The sequence below is a fragment of the Rana temporaria genome, chromosome 2 (genome assembly GCF_905171775.1).
Source record: "Rana temporaria chromosome 2, aRanTem1.1, whole genome shotgun sequence".
Classification (NCBI taxonomy): domain Eukaryota; kingdom Metazoa; phylum Chordata; class Amphibia; order Anura; family Ranidae; genus Rana; species Rana temporaria.
Window position 1 is genome coordinate 127,028,055 of NC_053490.1, and position 20,983 is coordinate 127,049,037.

Consider the following 20,983-nt stretch of genomic DNA (forward strand, 5'->3'; position numbering starts at 1 on the left):
GAGTAACACCGTGGGATGGGTGCTCCAACATTGTATCCCTTGGAAAGATGGGAAATAGAACTGAACCAAGCAGCGTCAGAGATGATGAGGAAGAAGGTTATGGACTATGTGTACTCTACCTCAAAAGATAAAAAATGAATTATAAATTATTAACCAAGTGGTATTATGTTCCTTCCAAAATGCATAAAATTAACCACGATATCTCACCTTTGAGTTGGAGAGAATGCGGGGAGGAAGGAACCCATGCCCACATATGGTGCCAATGTAGTTTGATTCAAACGTATTGGGTGGAAGTATTAGATTTAATTAAACAGATAGAAGGGAAGGAGATAGAATTAGATCCCTGGAAATGTTTATTTCATGCAATGGAAGGACCTAGGAAGAAGTATAGAGTGGCACTCACCCCATTTCTGTTGAATACAGCGAAAGCACTAATCCCAAAACATTGGAAACTGAAGTAAGTGCCAAGGATAAAGGAATGGTTTAAGGAGGTAGATAGAACGAGGGTAATGGAAGAATTAATACGTCTTTAAAAGGATGTAGAAATAAGATTTCAGAATAAATGGGGGAAATTGATGGAATTTAAGCAGTCCCCGGTTTATTTGGAAATCATGGGGAGCGGGCAGGGGAGCTAGTACATAGAGGCCGGTGCCTATGTAGTAGGTCTAATGCCGACCCCTCATGCCCCCCGAGCCCCACTACCCGAATCGCCTTTCTCTTTTTGCTTGAGGGCAAGAGAGATATTTAAACACATATGTATATACAGATATAGAAATGGGATATATATAAGGGGGGTGACCATATGTGGATATGCGTAGAAGTGCGCTCCCAGATATGTTTCGCCCTCTTTTCACTTCCCCCTTTCACCTTTTTTTTTTTCACACAATTTGAAGGGATATAAGGGGGATGAGGGGATACAAGATCTCACCTCCCCTTTTTTTAAAAAATAAAGATATGTATATAAGCACAGATATAGAAGTGGGATACACATAAAGAGGGGTAAATATGTGCGGGTGGGGGGGTAAAAATACATGTCTAGACACAATTTTATTTATTTTTTTTGCTGCCCGGGATTTCCAGGGTATTTCTTCTTTTGACCCCTATGTTTCCGAGAGGTTTTGGATGCGCTATGGCATAAATAGATCTACTTTAGGCGCATGTTTTAGAGGATGGACCATACTATGTACCCATACATGTAGTATTGTATATTCTTATCAATGTATTTATATGTACTTGAGAATGGTTTGTAATTTTATAATTTTTTTGTAAAGTATGTAAAAGTTTTTATGTGAAAATAATAATAAAAAAAAAAAACCTTAAAGTGAATAACTGTACACCAAGTTCACTATATGTACCCCTTATGTATTTATACTGGTTGATCTTATCCCCCCTTAATCCCTCTTCTCAAAAGAGAATAAATTCAGCTCCTCTAATCTTTCCTTATAGCTGAGCTCCTTCATGCCTCTTATAGGTTTGATTGCCATTCTCTGCACTGTATCCAGTTCCCCGATATCCTTTTTGTAAGCTGGCACCCAAAACTGAACTGCATATTCTAGATGAGGTTTTGCTAATGATTTGAACAGGGGCAAAAGGATATCTCTCTCTCTCTGGAGTCCATACCTCTCTTAATACAAGAAAGGACTTTGTTCACTTTGGAATCCGCAGCTTGGCATTGCATGTCATTATTGAGCTTATGATCCACCAGAACACCCAGATCCTTCACCATTGATTTCCCCAGATTTACTAATCCTAGTATACATGATGCATACATATTCTTAGCGCCCCCCCCCCCCCCCCAAGTGCATAACTTTCAATTCACCATCACTAAGTTTGTTGCAACATAGTCACCCAATGGGTTCAAAAAGGCAGTAAAAAAAAAAAACTATGTGCAGCAGTTCCCCTCTGCCCCCTAACAACACCATGATCCAGCAACTTTGCACAAGAGACTCAGCTGCCGGGACTCTCCCTTCTGAATGACTGCTATTGGCTCTCACTGCTGTCAAAGTCAGTAAACCAATGAGGGGGGGGGGGGGGTGAGCCATGGCTCGGTGTCTGAATGGACACACAGAGCAGCGGTACGGCTTTGGTGCCCCCATAGCAAGCTGCTTGCCATGGGGATGGGCGGAACTTGGGTACTTGGCACGAGGAGGCCAGAAGCTCTGGCGAGGGACTTGAAAGAAAAGGATTTCGGCTGCTCTGTGCAAAGCCCCTGCACAGAGCAGGCAAGTATGACATGTTTGTTATTTTTAAACAGAAAAAAAAACAAGACTTTAGTATTACTTTTAACAGTGCATTGATGTTGGCTTGTAAGTTGGAGGCATCATGTAAGTTAAACTAACAGGTCTATAGTTATTTGGTAAAGACTTTGATCCCTTTTTAAACATAGACATCACATTGGAATAGAACCACTGGATTGGCGTAGGGCCAGTCATTAACGAGTCCCTAAAAATTAGAAACAATGGCCCAGATTCAAGAAGCACTTGCGCGGGAACAAGTGTGATTTGCGCCGCGCAAGTACTGATTTGCTCCTATGCAAATTTGCGGCTGATTCTGTAAACCAGTTAAGCCTGAAATGCGGCCATTTTCCCGCGCACGCAGCCTAGCTGTTCCTGCGCAATTTTCGCGCAATTTTGCGCGGGGTGTAAGTTGCGCCTTCATGGAATTCCCTCAGCGAATATGCAAATTAGGTACTGCCGATGATTCAGAAACATGCGCGTGTGATGCGCATCTTGCGCTGGAAGCGCGCAAGCTTTTTTCCCTGGGCAAACTTGCTCCTGTTAAAAGCAGGGGCAAGTTAGCAAAAGATGGCCAAATGTCATCTGAAGGAGCGCGCAACTTCAGCAGCACCTAGACAGACGATCTGAACAAGCAGAGCACCCACATTTTCGGGACCTCACATCTGTGCACCAACATGCCAGGGGCAGCTATGGTTCTTGATATTCTATTGACTGAGCCGACTCGTAGGAGGGCACGGGAGAGGATTTACAGAGGGCGCTACAACCTTTTTGAGATGAGTGATAATGAGGTGTATCGCATGTTTCGCTTCAGCCCTGAAGTCATCCTTGAGTTGGTAACAATCCTGCAGGATGACATCAGCAGCCCGACCCATCGGGGACAGGCAGTGCAGCCACTGGTGAAGGTAGTGGCAACCCTTCATTTTTTGGCAACTGGCTCATTTCAGCGCACAGGTGGAGTGGTGGCAGGGATGTCCCAATCCAGCATGAGCAGGTGTGTGCACCAAGTGATCCCTGCAATACTCAGACGAATGGGCACACAATTTATCAAACCAACCACGGCTGACGTGCGGCAGAAGGCAATCAGTGATTTTTATTTATTAGCCAGATTTCCACGCACTGTGGGTGCAATAGATTGTACCCATGTGTCACTACGCCCCCCCCGGCTCCTCGAGCATATCTACTGCAACAGGAAACATTGGCATTCGATAAATGTGCAGATGATTGTGGATGCACATGGCCTCATATGGCATGTCCGTGCCAAACACCCAGGGTCAAGCCATGACAGTTTTATTTACCGACACAGCCCCATCCCAACCGAGTTTGACCAGAACATGTATGGAGACAGCTGGCTGATTGGTGAGTGACATGGGTGTCAAGTATGACTGCCCCCCCCTCCCATGATGCACAGCAGATATGAAAGAAAAATAATACTTACATCTTCACTTCTACCCACAAATATGTTCACTTGTACCCCCTCCCATGATGCACAGCAGATATGAAAGAAAAATAACTTACCAGTCCCCAAGTTCCCAACAGTGGAGTCGTACCCTTCAAGTCCCTCCACCTGCTCCTGCACGAACGTTTGTGCAATAAGCTGCTCCTCCTGATTGAGCCGGATCATACATCGCGGACCACCTCCCGTGCCACCGGTATGCTTCCTGATAAGAGCCAGTTTTTCACGGACCCTGCGCCTCATATTATTTAATTTCTTCTGGATGTCATCCCAGGTACGCACTTCATTACCCAGGGCATTGATGTCCAGGGCAATGGCTTCATATATAGCCCTCCTTTGGGCAATGGTGGTGTTTGCCCGCTGGGCACCATATAGGACTTCCTTATGCTGCTGGAGTGCAGCAATCAGGATGTCCATCTCCGCAGCCACATAGTTGGCCTTCCTTTTTTTGGTCCCTTTGGGAGGTGCCATGTCTTGCAAAAGGGCTGAATTTCCTTGCTCAGGGGGGGTAGGAAAAAGCAGGATGAAATTCAGCAAAGAACCTGCGCAAGTCTGCTCCTATTTATTTGCTCAGTGCAAGCAGCTGAGCAGGATTTGCCCTGAAATTATGCAAGCAAACCTCTGCTGAGCCGAAAATTCCTCATTTACATAGGGGCACACCCACTTTGACTTGCACGGCCTTGCGCCCTCAGCTTTGCCTTAAACAGGAGCAAATTAAATGAACAAACGATTCCTGAATCAGGTGGCAATTTGGCAAAATTGCTCCAGCGCAGAGAAATTCAGCTGAGCGGCTCAGGTGTAAGTAATGGGCAAATCTACCTGAATCTGGGCCAATGGCTTTTAAATTACACCACTGAACCCCCCCAGTCCACAGCCACCACTGTATCCCCCCCAGTCCACAGCCACCACTGTATACCCTCCCAGTCCACAGCCACCACTGTACCCCCCCCAGTCCACAGCCACCACTGTACCCCCCCCAGTCCACAGCCACCACTGTATCCCCCCCCAGTCCACAGCCACCACTGTATCCCCCCCCCAGTCCACAGCCACCACTGTATCCCCCCCCAGTCCACAGCCACCACTGTATCCCCCCCCAGTCCACAGCCACCACTGTATCCCCCCCCCAGTCCACAGCCACCACTGTATCTCCCCCCCAGTCCACAGCCACCACTGTATCCCCCCCAGTCCACAGCCACCACTGTATTCCCCCCCCAGTCCACAGCCACCACTGTATCCCCCCCCAGTCCACAGCCACCACTGTATCCCCCCCAGTCCACAGCCACCACTGTATCACCCCACTTACCCCCCTCAAACTTAATTTATTAGCAGGTGAATGTGGCACTCCATGCATTCACATACATTGAAACTTAAGTGGAAAATGGTTGCTGACCTCTGCCTTAAACTGTTGCTGATGCTATTGGGCATGATGGAGCAGGATAACACAGTGGTCAGGCAACGATGTAGGAAAAAGTGTGTGCTTAAATTTTGCGATGGGAGACTCCACCGATATTTAACCATTTAACGGTTTGCTTGGAACGTTAATAGCCACTTATTTAAAGCAGGACTACACTGTATCTGATATCACAATATCACAATACTAAAATGCCATTTAATGCATTTTTTTTATTCTCTAAGCACACTCTCCCATCTATGTCTCCATGCTATGTTTTACTGAGAAAACACTTTGAAAAACACCCCTAGCATTCCTGGCTGGGGACATCTTGAGTAAGGGCAGATGATTCACATAGTGTTTACTTCCTGCTGCTTAACTGACAAAAACCCTCCTCCCCTCCTGAAGACTCCTAGGATTTATTACGTCCTTTGCCTAGGCCTGGAAACCAGGAAGTAACTAAAGAAATGTGAAAAAGTTTAATGCACATAAATGTGGTATACTTTCCTATGTACTTATGTTAGCAGCATGAGAATTAAAAATAGTCAATGTTTATTGAGAGAGAAGTTCCACTTTAAGAGTCTGCATTTCTTATCTATTGGATTTAAAAAAGGCTTTTGCAAATCGAATACTTCTTCAAAAAATGTATGCAGCTAATGCCAAGTGTCACCAAAAACGCTAGCTTGCACAAAAATCATTTGCCATTTTATGTCCAGTCCTCAGAGTTTATTTATCTTGTCCCTGGCAGGTAACCAGTCATAAATGAAGCAGTCACAAGCAGCAAAGGAGGAAATGGTTTCATCATGTCTAGCTCTCGGTGTACACAGAACATAAATCTCCCTCGGGTTTATATGCCTAGCATTCCACATGCAGAGAAGTTAATTGGACAGATTAATTATTATGTGCAATGATCCCATAAAGTGTGACTGTTCCGCGGCTAAGTTACTACCACACACAAAATCATTCCAATATAGCACCTTCTACAATGGACAGTGGAAATAGTATGGGCCTTGCAAGAAACTTTGGGAAAAACATAAAATATCTGATCTATATTGTACCGCAGTACACATAAGCCTTTGTAAAGTTCAACATTATTGTCATGGTATGAGTGTTTTGCATGTGAAGATGTAAAATACTGACGTGAACAAGATTATATGCTGGTGTTGGCGTCGCACACTATCTTAGTTCAGGAAGTTTTGAAAACAACAATTTGACCAGAAAGTAACTTTTGCAGACTAGAAGGCTTAGATGTCAACATAAAAATGCTCAATGACAAGCAAAACTCCTACCCACACAGCAGGAAATTTATTACCAGCATACAAATTTCTTATACTTTACTTCCTCTGGAATACCACAAATGTTACTGTATTTGGTTGTTAATAGGGACCTGACCTTCTCTTAGCACTATAAAATAACCACATCAGCAAATAACCAGATTATGCACATGAACCTTTTCCTACAAGCAGCCTTAAACGAATCTATGCATTATATAAAACGTTTACTTCCTCTCTGAACTTAAAGTGGACTTTGCACCTCAGTGACAGGGTCCGCTTTGCCCCCCATCCCTTCCAAGATCCCTGGATGAAGTGCAAAATATCCTGTGGTCAGAGAAAGCTACAACGGGTATAGTAAATAACCACCCCCTTAAAAATACTGGTAACGACATCTTGTTGCTTTGCAGCCTGCGATGAAGACAGGCTGCAAGCGTTTTCGCAATACAAGCTATTTTCTAATTTATGAGCGTTTTTGCAATACAAGCTATTATCTAATTTTTAAAAAATCCTCTCGGTTAGCAAGCATTGTCTTGCAAGATGAGCAGGATTCAAGCCAATGGGGTGTGCAGTACCGCATTTGGCCAGAGGTACAGGGGCTCTGGTGACACTGAGCCGCTCTGATGGACTTGGAAACACTCAGAGACACTCGGTTCCCTGAGTAAACACAGCTGGATTAAACAAAAATCATGTCTGTATTCATTTCGGGCTGTAAAGCAACAAAAAGAGGGGGGGGGGCGCGATAATTTTCTATAACCACTGTATATAGTATACTTACCTTTTCCAAGCTCCTTCTAGTGGTCCCAACACGAGGATGACATAATTCTCCTTCTGGCCATATGTCAAAGAATGATGAGTAGCCCAAATCTTGGCTGCCTCCCAAAGCACCCAGGCGAGCATAATACCATCCTCCTTCTGGCCAAATTGTAAAGCATGTTGAGTAGCCCAAATCTCAGCTTCCTCTTAAAGCCCCTAGGCGAGCGTGAAGTCACCCTGCTTCTGAACAGACCTTGGGGATTGTTGAGTAGCACAAATCTTGCAAGACAACAATTCTGCACTGTATTGCAGAATTGTATTACAAAATTTAGGCTACTCAGTGTTCCCAGGCACCTTGCCAGCAGAAGCATAAATCACCCCATGCACGACAGAAGGCAGGGAAGGTATTTTATCGAACCATTTACCCTTATACAGGTTCTTTTTCGCACTATTATGCAGTGTTTAGGGAACAGGGGAGAGGGCCATATTGAATAAGCAGACCTTGTCTGCTTTAATGGCAGTTTACTCTACTTTTTAACTTTCAGTAAATGTGTATTGGTGTAATGGACACAAATTAGAACAGCGGTTTGCTAAACTTACACACCAGCTTCCCACAAACTCAGAGGACAACAGTGTTATAGGAGATGCCAAGTGGAAAGTCTCAGAATGCAACATATTGAGAGTGTTTAGTTTTGGATACATTTTAGAAGATTTAGAACCTCCTACGTTTTGTCGGTGTGCCTGTTGTGAAGATGTTCCCCTTATTCCTGTCCTTATGATAATGAAAAAAAAAAAAGTGGAGAAATCCAAAAGTTTACTATTCTTAGGCCCTGTACACACGATCGAACATGTCTGCTGAAACTGGTCCGCGGACCAGTTTCAGCGGACCGATCCGACCGTGTGTACAGCCTAGCAGACAGGTTTTTCCTGCAGACAAGTTTTAAAGCATGCTTTAAAACTTGTCGGCTGGAAACCTGTCCGTCCGACATGTCCGCTGGTTAGTACACCTAACCAGCGGACAGATATCTCCCACATGCGTCAAATGGATTCGACGCATGCGTGGAATTATTTTACTTCCTTATTTGGTGACGTGGAGGCGTCCACGTCACCGCCACGTCACCGCGCTGTCTATCCGCGGGGATTTCGGTTTGATGGTGTGTACAGCCATCAGACCGAAATCTTCGAGCGGACATGTCCCCTCGTCTGTACGAGGCCTGAGAAGACATGAATAGGGATAAACTCACAATGAGACATGTTCTGATGGGAAAATATCCACCCACTTGTTGTATCTTCAATACAGGAAGTAAAAAAGTTCAACAAAATTAGTGATAGAAATAACAGAGGTGTAAACCTTTACTAACACCATCCAAAGCAACATACTTTTTCATAACTATTATCCCCAAAAAATTGTAGCACAGGGTCACAAGAACTTTACTCATTACATAGAACAATGTGTATTTAAAAATTGTGTGTGTGTGTGTGTGTGTGTGTGTGTGTGTGTGTGTGTGTGTATACCCACATTACCAGGTGACCTACTATTATTACCGAGGGCAATTCGCATTTGAGTAGAGATTTTGTTCTTAGATTATTTTTGATGCTTGGCTGGATGTGTCATTTTCCATCAACTGTCATTGATATATGCCCATTATTTTCCCTTGATATTAAAACACACATGGCAGGGTTGGGTCTACTAAAAGCATGCCTCTTTAAGCAGATACAGCCAACTTCAACTGAACTAGGAGTTATTTAGGGCAGCCTTTTTCAACCAGGGTGCCTTCAGGTTTCTTCAGGTGTACCTTGGCAAAATGCCTAAAAATTACCCCAAAATTGTATACAAGCCAGTAGGTGGACCAAGCCTGCCTTTTACATAGTAGATGAGGTGGAAACAAGACACAAATCCATCAGGTCCAAACTATGTGTGTGATTATGTCAGTATTACCTTGTATATGTCTGCATGTTGTGTTGTGGTCGTCCAGGTGCTTATCTAAAAGTTTATTCGATGCCCCCAGCTGAGACCACTGCCTGTTGAAGGGAATTCCACATCTTTGCTTTTCTTACAGTAAAGAACCCTCTACGTAGTATAAGGTTAAACCATTTTTTTTTAGAATCATAAAGAGTGGCCACGTGTCTCGTTAAACTCCCTTCCGTGAAAAAGTTTTATCCCTATTGTGGGGTCACCAGTATGGCATTTGTAAATTGAAATCATATACCCTCTCAAGCGTTTCTTCTCCAGAGGGAATAAGTTCAGTGCTTTCAAACTTTCCTCATAACTAATATCCTCCATTAGCTTTGTTGCCCTTCTTTGTACTCGCTCCATTTCTAGGATATCCTTCCTGAGCACTGGTGCCCAGAACTGGACAGCATACTCCAGGTGCGGCTGGACCAGAGTCTTGTAGAGCGGGAGAATTATTGTTTTATCTCTGGAGTTAATCCCCTTTTTAATGCATGCCAATATTCTGTTTGCTTTGTTAGCAGCAGCTTGGCATTGCATGCCATCGAGTCCTTTACAATCCTAGTTACACAAAGTCACAGGTTTTCATTGTGCACAATTACAACCTTCCAGCCGTCGGTGTCCTAACAACTAATGACATCATAACTTGATAGGGAGAATGTCAGATGCCTGCACGGCATCTTTGTTTTCCCCTCTCCAACAGCAATGGGGTCACATTAGGCAAGTGAGGGAAAGAAAAATTACAATATTAATCAGTACCTGTGTGCAAAGGTATGAATGCTTTGCAAGAATAAGTCACGTTGGGTGTCCTGCATGTGTGGATATTGGGGTGCCTCGAGAGTATATATAATTTTAACGGGTGCCTTGACTGACAAGAGGTTGAAAAACACTGATCTAGGGTGATATGTACCTTACATATTTATTTATAATCCTAGATCAATGGCTATGTGTAAAGTGAAGGTACCCATAGCAACTATATCTCAGCTACGTTACAAAGCAAAGTGTACATCTGGGAAAAAAATATATATATATATATATATGTATACACACACACACACACACACACAGTATATTGTGACAGAGGGAGGATCACTGGCAGAATAAAGGAAAATTGAAAGTTTACCAGCTGCCTGCAATCTGTGCAAGTACAAACAGTGTTGGCCATGCTCAGTCCCCACCTTCTTAAGGCATGTTTCAGACGGGTGCCTCCGCTAAGCAGAATATGCTTGTTCTGCAAGGGATCTTTCCACTGATGCCTGTTAAAGCAGGCGAATGACAGGTCTAGGTTTGTGTCCGCTCCGCTATGAAGAGCAGACAGACATGGTCCCACTCTCTTCTGTGGGTATGGAAATGGACCGCCTGTACCTTTCCATTCGATCCACTGGACTTAGGGGGAATAGGACCACCAATCATCTGTTTTTGGTGGACAGGATCGGATGGCGACGGGTGACAACGGGCACGTGTCTGCTGACATCGGTCACTCCACAGAAGAGACTGGAGGGTCCAAATTATGTCCGCCTGAAATACTGACAAGGTGGACCTGATCGAACAGCCTGTATGAAAGGTGCCTAAGAGAACACCTTTCCCTTATGTTATGAAGATGAGAAGATTGGAAGCTGTGCTTAAAGTGGAGGTAAACCCGATTCATGAAATTTGAGCTGGGCACATATATCTGTAGTGTTTTCTTATCTCTCTCAAAAGCTCTAAGTCCTGTGGCTTTCAGCCTGAAAACTTCTGACAAGTTCTCCAACACAGGAGAACATGCAGTCAGAAATTTGTGTCATGGGAGGTTGCTATAAATAGATTAGCAGACAGAGTGCCTTCTCACAGCAGAGCTCTGCACATTACTTCCTTCCTTTGTCAATGTGGAGTGGGGGTGTGCGCCTTTCCTCCAATCAGCTGTCTTGATTGTATGCCAATAATCCACTCCCAGTGCTGAACACAAAGAAAAAATCTGTAACAAGATGTGCACTTTCTAAAGGACATATAAAGCCGAAGAGAGCAGATATAGATGTAAACTTATGTAGGGAAAAATCGTTTAAGCCATGTGCATCTGAGGCCATTCACTTCACTGGGTATGTGTGAGGGTTTACAGCCACTTTAGTAGAAAATAACTATACAGAGTGACAACACTGGTTGGGATTTTAACAGTGGCGTATCCACGGTATGACAGCCATTGAAAAAAAAAAACTGCCAAAAAACGCTCCAAAAAATCCCACTCGTCCTCCTGCGGCTGACTCCCGCACAGTAGCCCCGACACGGCACTTCACCTGAAAATACTTCTACTTAGCTGCTTGGCAGTATGGAGTGCGACAGGCGCCCCCCCCATGCTTGTTGACGAATGTGACCGGCCGCTCGGCCAGATCGTCATTCGGTTAACTAGAGGAGGCTCCGCCTACCCTCCTCTGCGCGCCCTCATCTTTCCCCCCTAGCGAGCGGGTCGGTGAGTGACGTCTTCTTCTGAGGAGGAACGAGAGGAGACCTGCACCATTAGGGGAACCCCCCAGGCAGCAGCACTGCAGCAGCAGCCAGGCCAGGTACCGTACTATAATCAGTGATGTGAAGTCACAACATACCTAATCTACATATCATGTGCATTTATGAAGTTGTGCCAAGTTCCAACTGCCAGTGCCAAGCAGCCAATCAAATATAATGCTTGCTTGCTCAATATGGATTAAATAAATAGTAATTATGCAAAGCCATAGATATAAAGTGATTTGTGCAAGTAGTACCTGCTGTTGCACAAATCACTTTATTTATGATATCTATGGCTTTACATAATTACAATTTATGTTATCCATATTGAGCAAGCAAGCATTAAATTTGATTGGCTGCTTGCTTCTGTTTGGGCATGTGCCTGGCACATGGTGACTTGGGCTACTTTGACACTGGGGCGTTGTGCTGTCGGCAGTAAAGTGCCGCTATTTTAGCAGCACTTTACTGTCGTTTTTGCGGCGCTATTCGGCCACTAGCGGGGCGCCTCAAAGACTTTTTTAGCATCCTGCCAGCACACTGCTAGCGGCCCAAAAGGGTTAAAACCCTAGCTAAGTGCCGCTGCAGCGAAATTTTGCTGGCTGTTCAGCGGCGCTGCCCATTGATTTCAATGGGCAGGGGCGCTTTGGAAGCAGTGTGTACACCGTTCCTACAGGGCCTCAAAGATGCGGATAGCAGGACTTTTTTGAGCATCCTGCCAGCGCACTGCTCCAGTGTGAAAGCCCTCTGGCTTTCGCATTGGAGTGAGAAAAGAGGCTCTTTCAGGGCACTTTGCAGGCGCTATTTTGTAGCTCCTGCAAAGCGTCTCAGTGTATAAGTAACCTAAGACCCCTTTCACACTGAGAGGACCTGAAAGAGTGGATACATTCACTCCAGTGTGAAAGCCCAAGTGCTTTCACACTGGAGCGGTGCGCTGGCAGGACATTAAAAAATGTCCTGCAAGCAGCATCTTTGAGGCGCTGTAGGAGCGGCTCCTAAAGCGCCCCTGCCCATTGAAAGCAAAACGGCGCTTTGCGGGCGTTTTTTTTAACCCTTTCTCGGCCGCTAGCGGGGGGGGTTAAAAGCACCCCGCTAGCAGCTGAATAGTGCCGCTTAAAATAGCGTCCCTTTTCTTGTCGATGTTCCTGCCCCAGTGTGAAAAGGGGCCTTAAAGTCATCATGATGTGTGTGTGTGCTAAGACAGTGCCGCTGGTGATCCCTCTCTCCCCTTGTACAGTGTCAGAGGCACTGGCGCAGCATTGGCAGAGGACTGTATCCATTATGAGGAAACATCCCCTGCACTGCTGCGTGTCCCTGATCATCACAGTGCCACTGCCAGTGAGTGTGACCTGTATGTGTACCACTGCGCGCAGTCACTGTCTCTGATGTTCCATTCCGCTCTGCCTTTCTGCTCAGTGCTGTGCCAGTACACCGCACGATTCCTCTGCATTTATAGGTGCTGATATTACTGCAATTATGGGTGCTTGCAAGGCCGCAATTATGGGTGCTGGTAAGGCCGCATTTATGGGTGCTGGTATTACTGTATTTATGGGTGCTGGTATTACTGTATTTATGGGTGCTGGTATTACTGCATTTATGAGTGCTGGTAGGGCTGCTTTTATGGTTGATATTACTGCATTTATGGGTGCTGATGTTACCGCATTTATGGTTGCTGATATTACTCCATTTATGGGTGCTGGTAAGGCCACTTTTATGGGTGCTGATATTACTGTATTTATGGGTGCTGGTAAGGCCGTATTTATGGGTGCTGATATTACAGCATTTATAGGTGCTGGTAAGGCCGTATTTGTAGGTGCTGATATTACTGCATTTATGGGTGCGGATAAGGCCGCATTCATGGGTGCTGTTAACGCATTTATGGGCGCGGATATTACTGTATTTATGGGTGCTGGTAAAGGCTGTATTTATGGGTGCTGGTAAAGGCTGCATTTATGGGTGCTGATATTACTGTATTTATGGGTGCTGGTAAGGCCGCGTTTATGGGTGCTGATATTACTGTATTTATGAGTGCTGGTAAGGCCGCATTTATGAGTGCTGGTAAAGGCTGCATTTATGGGTGCTGGTAAGGCCGCATTTATGGGTGCTGGTAAGGCCGCATTTATGGGTGCTGGTAAGGCTGCATTTATGGGTGCTGGTAAGGCCGCATTTATGGGTGCTGATATTACTGTATTCATGGGTGCTGGTAAAGGCTGCATTTATGGGTGCTGGTAAAGGCTGTATTTATGGGTGCTGGTAAAGGCTGTATTTATGGGTGCTGGTATTGGCTGTATTTATGGGTGCTGGTATTGGCTGTATTTATGGGTGCTGGTAAAGGCTGTATTTATGGGTGCTGGTATTGGCTGTATTTATGGGTGCTGGTATTGGCTGTATTTATGGGTGCTGGTATTGGCTGTGTTTATGGGTGCTGGTATTGGCTGTATTTATGGGTGCTGGTATTGGCTGTATTTATGGGTGCTGGTATTACTGTATTTATGGGTTCTGGCATTACTGTATTTATGGATGCTGATATTACTGCATTTATGGGTGCAGGTAAGGCCGCTTTTATAGGTGCTGATATTACTGCACTCATGGGTGCTGGTGAGGCAGCATTTATGTTTTGACAGGGGCGCAATTTCAGTGCTTGCCATAGGCGCCATTTTCACTAGATACGCCTCTGGATTTCAATACAGCAGAAGCAGTTTTGTCAGTTCAGTACAGGAAGTAAGCTCACTGCATTTCAGGCAAATAAAGAGTTTTTTTTTTCATTTTTTTGTACCTGCAGAGGATTGAAAGGGTGAATATGCACAGATTAACAGAGTTGTTTTTATTATGCCCAGACACACAATTTAACAAAAAATAAAATAAAAATCTGGATAGCTGATAAAGCATCTCTGCATATTGCACTGCTATACTGAATGTACTTGTGATGTTCTTATGGTGCTTTCCATCTTTTACAGGTACAGATGAAATGAGATACGTTCAGATCTTGCCACTTTGCAAGCACACAGGAAATGCAAGCAACACTTTTAGGATCTAAATAGTGTGCAAACTTATCGAAATATGGGATTAGAGGATATTATACCTTAAAATAGCGGATGAAACAAGTGCCTACCTAAGAATAACAGCACAGTGCTGGGGAAAGTGGAGCACAACTCCATCTCTATGGGACATCATTAAAGAGTAGAAAAAGAGGATGTTCTCAGAGAACACAAGATGCCCTTTGTGGGAAAACAGGCAGCTGAGTGCATCTTGCACTTGTACTGTGTCAAATCAATTTAACAGGAGAGCCCTGATGAATCCTGATGAGTGTGTGCATGGCCAGGAATAATTTGCAACTCTTTGATTTGGCTTCCTCAATGCTCACTCCACCATAAAAAAAGAAAGGCATGATCTTCAGTAGGAAGACCTGTTTCCAGTGACCCATAGCAATAAAAGAAGGACTAACAGGTTGTCTCAAGGAGAGCGTAAAATTTTGTACATGTACAAAACTGCAAGGGTTCCCTAGTTCTTAGAGCACATAGATATTAATCCTCTACAGATATTAATTATTTAAAGACCGCTGTTGACATAAAATGAATACTGCTCTCCATAGAGTGAAGAAAGAAAACACAAAAAGCATAATATATATCTATATCTCTATCTATAGATAGATAGATAGATAGATAGATAAACAATTAACACAGTTAAAGGGGTAGTAAAGGTTAGTTTTTCACCTTAATGCATCCTATGCATTAAGGTGAAAAAACACTTTGCTGTCACGGGCCCACCAGCCACCCACTTTACTTACCTGAGCCCATTCACCTGCTCTGCGCATCCCCCGGCGTCCTCTTCTCCACAGAATCTCCGCGTTGATTGGATAGATTGATAGCAGGGCAGCCAATGACGTGGTCGTCGGGAGACGGGACTGAGTCATACTCTATGGACGCCGAGTGTATGACAGGGAGTGCACCCGCAAGGTAACCCCCTTGGGAGAGAGCTTCCCAGAGGGGGTTAGCTATTGTGGGGAAGAGCCGCGAGAGCCGCCATGGGACCCCAGAACAGACGAAACTGGGCCACTCTGTGCAAAATGAACTGCACAGTGGAGGCAAGTATAACATGTTTGTTATTTTAAAAAAAATAAACCTTTACAACCCCTTTAAAAAAACTGTTTAGTTGCTAAAAATCAATTGTTTTTTAATTGTTAAATCCATACTAGTAGATTTTACAATAACATTTTAATGTTTTTATGTTGTTAAATGGTTGGTAAATTTAAACTAGATATAGGTTTACAGAAAATAACTTATGTAATTTACACACACACACTTTCATAAGCTTATCACAATCAAAGATGATGTTCCTGGCCCGAGGAAAGACTTTCTTAAATACAAATCGACTGTCTGCCAAGTAATCTCATTGGAGATTACAGGTGGTGCTTGGTAAACGTTATTTCATTTAAATTACTTATTATAACACAGCAAAATGAACACCTAACTCTATATAACATTAAAGTGTGAAACTGCTATTTTGCACAATTTTTTTATTTTTTTTTGCCAAAAGTTTTAAAAGAGATTTCTCCATTCTAGCTTTTTATATTGTATTAGCAATACCACAACAGGAATGAATTATTACCTATACCAGTTGTACCTTCAATTAACTGTATGCTGCTTACTAAGAGTTTCAAGGGTCCTCTGCCTATTATCTTGCACAGCTCTCAAAAAAAGTTAAGCAGGGTGTTACGGAACTAGCTACCAAAAAAGGTGATTTTCATACCCTGTATCCTCGTTGACCTAAGTGGAGGCAGGGAGGCTTGGGCGAAGTTCCAAATGCTCATGAAAGCATGTCCGGGCTAAAACCAAATAAGCTGCGCCCCAGGCACATGTTAAGCTTAACCATCCCCAGCAAACTCACAGAGTCTCCCTGCTGTCTCCTATCAGTAAAGAGGCAGTATTACTTGATCATCATTAGGCAGCGAGTTCCCAAAAACCAGCACAGCTCTTCTGAGGACTAATGAAGATTACCAGCAGGTTGAGGCATAGCTGGGGATGGAAAAAAAGTCAATTGTAAAATGATTGCCTACACTTTTTTTTTTTTTTTTAAGAAACTTTTTTTTTACGAAGCAGATATTGAGCATAATTGAGTGGTTTAAACTGCATCTGATACAATGCATAGAAGCAGATCACATAACTAAGTGGTTTAAACTGCATCTGATACAATGCACAGTATGAATAACAGTTGCATTCATTTTAAATACAGTTATGCATTTACTAAACATCATGATATTTATGTTTCATTCATATAGTAAAAATAATTTAATATGACTTGATATTGACTTGTAATCTTCTGTACAGCAGTACCCAGACTGGGAGAGTGAGGGCCAGCCTTTATCCATCCAGGACACCCGATTGGCCCTAGGAGATCCACCTAGATGTCTGACCAGCAGCTGGCTCAGCTTCTCCACACTGTCAGCCTGAACCAGCCGCTCCCACCCCTCCACAGCTCAGCACTCCAGTGAGCACTGGAGGAGCAGTGGCCCCTCCCCCACCATTGTGACATCACAACTGGTGCATGCCAGGGTGGTGGAGTCACAAGGAGGCATATATACCATATTACAAATACACTTGGCACGAGCCAAGTCTATTTGTAATATGGTATATATATCATATATTTATACACATTGCTAGTACCATACACATATCTTTGCCTACACTTAGATTTCCACGGTTTATTATCCCCCTGTTCGCCGCTGGGGGAATCCCCCTTATTCGCCTGGTCCCGCACACCAACAATTGACCCACCGGGTAAGTTTATATATATTATTATTTTTCTTTAAACGCATAGTGCTTTGCTGATGTAGGTTATATGTTTTATTGTATCACTTATTGTTTAGATTGGCTGTCCTGATGAAGCGGCAAATCCGCAAAACTAGTAGACTTCAACCAATCCTGGATTTGTACAATTGTTTTGCAATTTTATATCTAAATAAATCTTTTTATACTACTATTGTTTATTGCATTCTATCAGTACCAAGACAGTCCCCCTCAATCTACTGAGTGGGTCATACCGGGTCTAGCTTCAGCAACTATTCCCCTATCCCCACTCTCCCCCCTTTCTCTACTGCAACTGGGATGATGGTACAATTTTAAGTTCACTACTACATTTTTAAATGAGGCTAGACTCGCCCTTCTTCAACTTGATATTTATGTTTAACCCCTTTAATTAAAAGATGAAAGTCTGCACTTCAAATTCATTTGGATGGTTTTGTTTTAAATTTTATTTTGGTGGCATACAGAGCCAAAAGTATGAAAATTGTGCCTGTGTCCAAATATATATGGACCTGACTGTATACTAGGGACAATTTAGATAGGAGCCAATTAACCTACCAGCATCTTTTTGGAGTGTAGGAGGAAACCGGAGTACCCGGATGAAACCCAAACAGGCACAGGGAGAACATGCAAACTCCACGCAAGTTTGGAATTTGAACCCATGTGCTGCCAGGTGTAAGTGCTAACCACTTAGCCACTGTGCTGCTCATTAGTAATTCACTTGTTGCCAGGAATAATGAGATTACTCAGTAGAACGTTTGAAAACTTGTACCTCCTCGCTGTACATTTTTTATTGTATTATACTGCAAAAACAAATTGTCCAAAAAAAGTTTAACTAAAAATCTAACGGTATAATAAGTCCATTAACCATAAAACTGCAATACGTGTTCAACTGATGATTCTTTATGTTGATATGAAGCCTTAATAGTACAGCAGGATGCCATCAAAATGATTTATGCCTGGCTTACTCTCTTACTGCTCTTCCCCTCGTCATTAATCCCTCCCTAATAGTTTCTAGATGCCAACTCTCATTGCTCTCAAACATCCAGACTCCGTGCCAAACAAGAGGAATAACAACCTGCTCTAATGAAGTGGAGGTGCTGTCCAAAACCACAAAAACCACAGATAAAACATGAAAATTGAAAGAAAGAATTGTCTTGAGATAAACTCAAATAGATTGGACACTGTTGTTACATTTAAACAACCAGTCTGACACAAACAATACTGCTTTGGTTGTAAAAAGCTGAGCTTTATTGGTGCAAAAAATAAAATACGTGGCCCATAGTAACCCAGACAAGAACCCTAATTAAAGAGTAAACTGCATTACTGGATATGCCTAAAATAATAACTATTAGAAAATCATGTAAATCAGGGTTAAAAACTATAACTAAAACAATAATAGGAGGAAATTACAATCCTCTATTACATAAGTTCAATCTAAAAATGTGGATCTTTGTCTTGTAAAATTATGTTTTTGGAGTAAAATACGGGACAGTATTGTGAAACGCTGGGTTATACTGCCCCCTTCATAAGAATCGGACACTGGCAAAACAAAGCTGCAAGTACAACACAGTAAAACACTCCCCCCCCCAGACACCCAAAGCCCACTTCCCCTTTTGGTTTGTCAGTATATAATTCTCTTGAAGGGGGTAGTATAACCCAGTGTTTCACAATACGGTCTCCTAGTTTACCAAAAAACAGGATTTCAGACAATAATACATGTTCTGAGACATCACCAGAGCAGGAATAAAGGGAAAATCTTCCAGTGAGTACACTTGTTTAGGTGTCAAATGGTCTAGGAAGGGATTTGGTTTAGGGAAATTTCCTCTCACTTCATGTTCCATCTGTGAGACCGGAAGTGAATAAAAACCTCCCCAGCAGAAAAAAATAATTTTAAAGTGGTTCTAAAGGCAGAGGTTTTTTTTTTTTTTTTAGAATGCATTAAGATAAAAAAACCTTCTGTGTGCAGCAGCCCCCCTAATACTTACTTGAGCCCATCTTCATCAGCATGTTGCACGAGAGCCTCGGCTGTCCGGGACTTTCCCTCCTCATTGCTCGAAACTCAATCAAATTCAGTGAGCCAATGGGGAGAGAGAGCGAATGGGGCAGAGCCGTGGCTCCATGTCTGAATTGAGACCCAGAGCAGCCTTATGGCTAGGGTGCCCTGATAGCAAGCTGCTTGCTGTGGGGGCAAAGTGCTGTTAAACCATAGTAACTAGATTATTATTCATCATGTAGTTCTCACCCATTTTGTGCCTGTTTACCCTATGTCGGCATTGTATCCACTGTAGCGTTTGTAATGGCAGAGCAGAATAGGATTGGCTAAAGAGCGATTACTTTGATACAGTTGGCCAGCTTGCATGTAGTGCAAGATGTGTGAACTAAATATCCCTATTTTTAATTGCAAAGTTTGCTAGAAATGGTATAGAAGTGTGCAGAGGTCCAGTATTTTTTGTGCAATTATAGGTATGGCACCACAATTCAGAGCTTAAGTAATAATGTACAATTTGCGCTGAACACAGAACATTTTTCAGTTACTTTCATTTATTATTTAACCAAATACATATAATCTAACAGGTAGATGTAATAAATGAAAATAAAAAGCTGGAGTAAGCAGTTCATTTAACTAGATGGTGATCTAAACAGAGTAAAATAATACACAAAGGGATACATTACAGTGAACCTGAACTCAAAAAAGTAAAGGCTTGCTTTGTTATAGGAAAAACGTAGATATGTTAAATTGTGCCTTAGCAGTATCCTGCAAAATGAACTTTTTGTCTTGAATTCGTCATGAAAACTAGCAGAACACTTCCTGACATGTGCATATGCAATTCTGGTGATGGGTCTTTTTTTGGGCACTAATATTGTAAACTCTCAGGGAAGTTCCAAAGTATCAAAAATAGTTTAGCAGAACAGGCAGTAGCACAATGAACCATTGCTTGAGTGGGTTCTGTTAAAAACCCTACATGAAAAGCATTGTGTCAACACTGCTCTGAATTTATTAAAAATAGCTAAAGAAAAAAAACTATGTCCGATTACATTGACAACCAACAGATATGCAAGGTTTTTCCAATAGAAAAAGTATGCATTCTATTGGTTATTGGGGGCGAGGGTGGAGAGGCATCTCAAAAAAAGAAAAAAGACATTACAAAGTTACCCTACAGGGATGAAAATAGATGCTTTTTTCATATACCGATTCACCAGCTTGTTCTTTGTAATCAGGGAATCTTTCTTTCGTCTAATAAACATAAGATTTTAAATGTTCAATTTTTTTGCCATAATAATACATCAGAGGAGGTCTTTGTACTTTTAAGAAAAGGGCATTTTGTGTCATCTTTTCTAAGAACTGGCTTATAGCACATTCCATGCACTGTTACGACTTACCTCGGCAGAAAGGGCCTTCATCTGAGCCATCGGAGCAGTCCGGATGACCATTACAAAGCCTACTCATGGGTATGCACACTTCTGTGCCCAGGCAGTTATGTTCATTTGGCTGGCATTTGGAAATTTTGCTCTGTGGACCTGAAAATAGGAATGATAAAAAATATTAGCATAGAATTCTTGAGAAAAACTGGTAGATTTACTACTCAAACATCTTTAAGGAAACTGTCACCAAGTAGGCCAATCTATTTAAAGCGGAGTTCCGGCCACA

The 20,983-nt window shown here is 42.9% G+C and overlaps 1 protein-coding gene across 1 annotated transcript in view; it reads right to left on the bottom strand.

Annotated features, from left to right (window-relative positions):
* Window positions 1-20,983, bottom strand: part of LRP1 (LDL receptor related protein 1) — a 447,299-nt gene that overhangs the window by 293,828 nt on the left and 132,488 nt on the right. Inside the window, exon 3 of the mRNA XM_040340947.1 lies at window positions 20,716-20,853. Within this exon, the coding sequence (XP_040196881.1) occupies window positions 20,716-20,853 (138 nt within the window). The remainder of the gene's footprint in view (window positions 1-20,715; window positions 20,854-20,983) is intronic.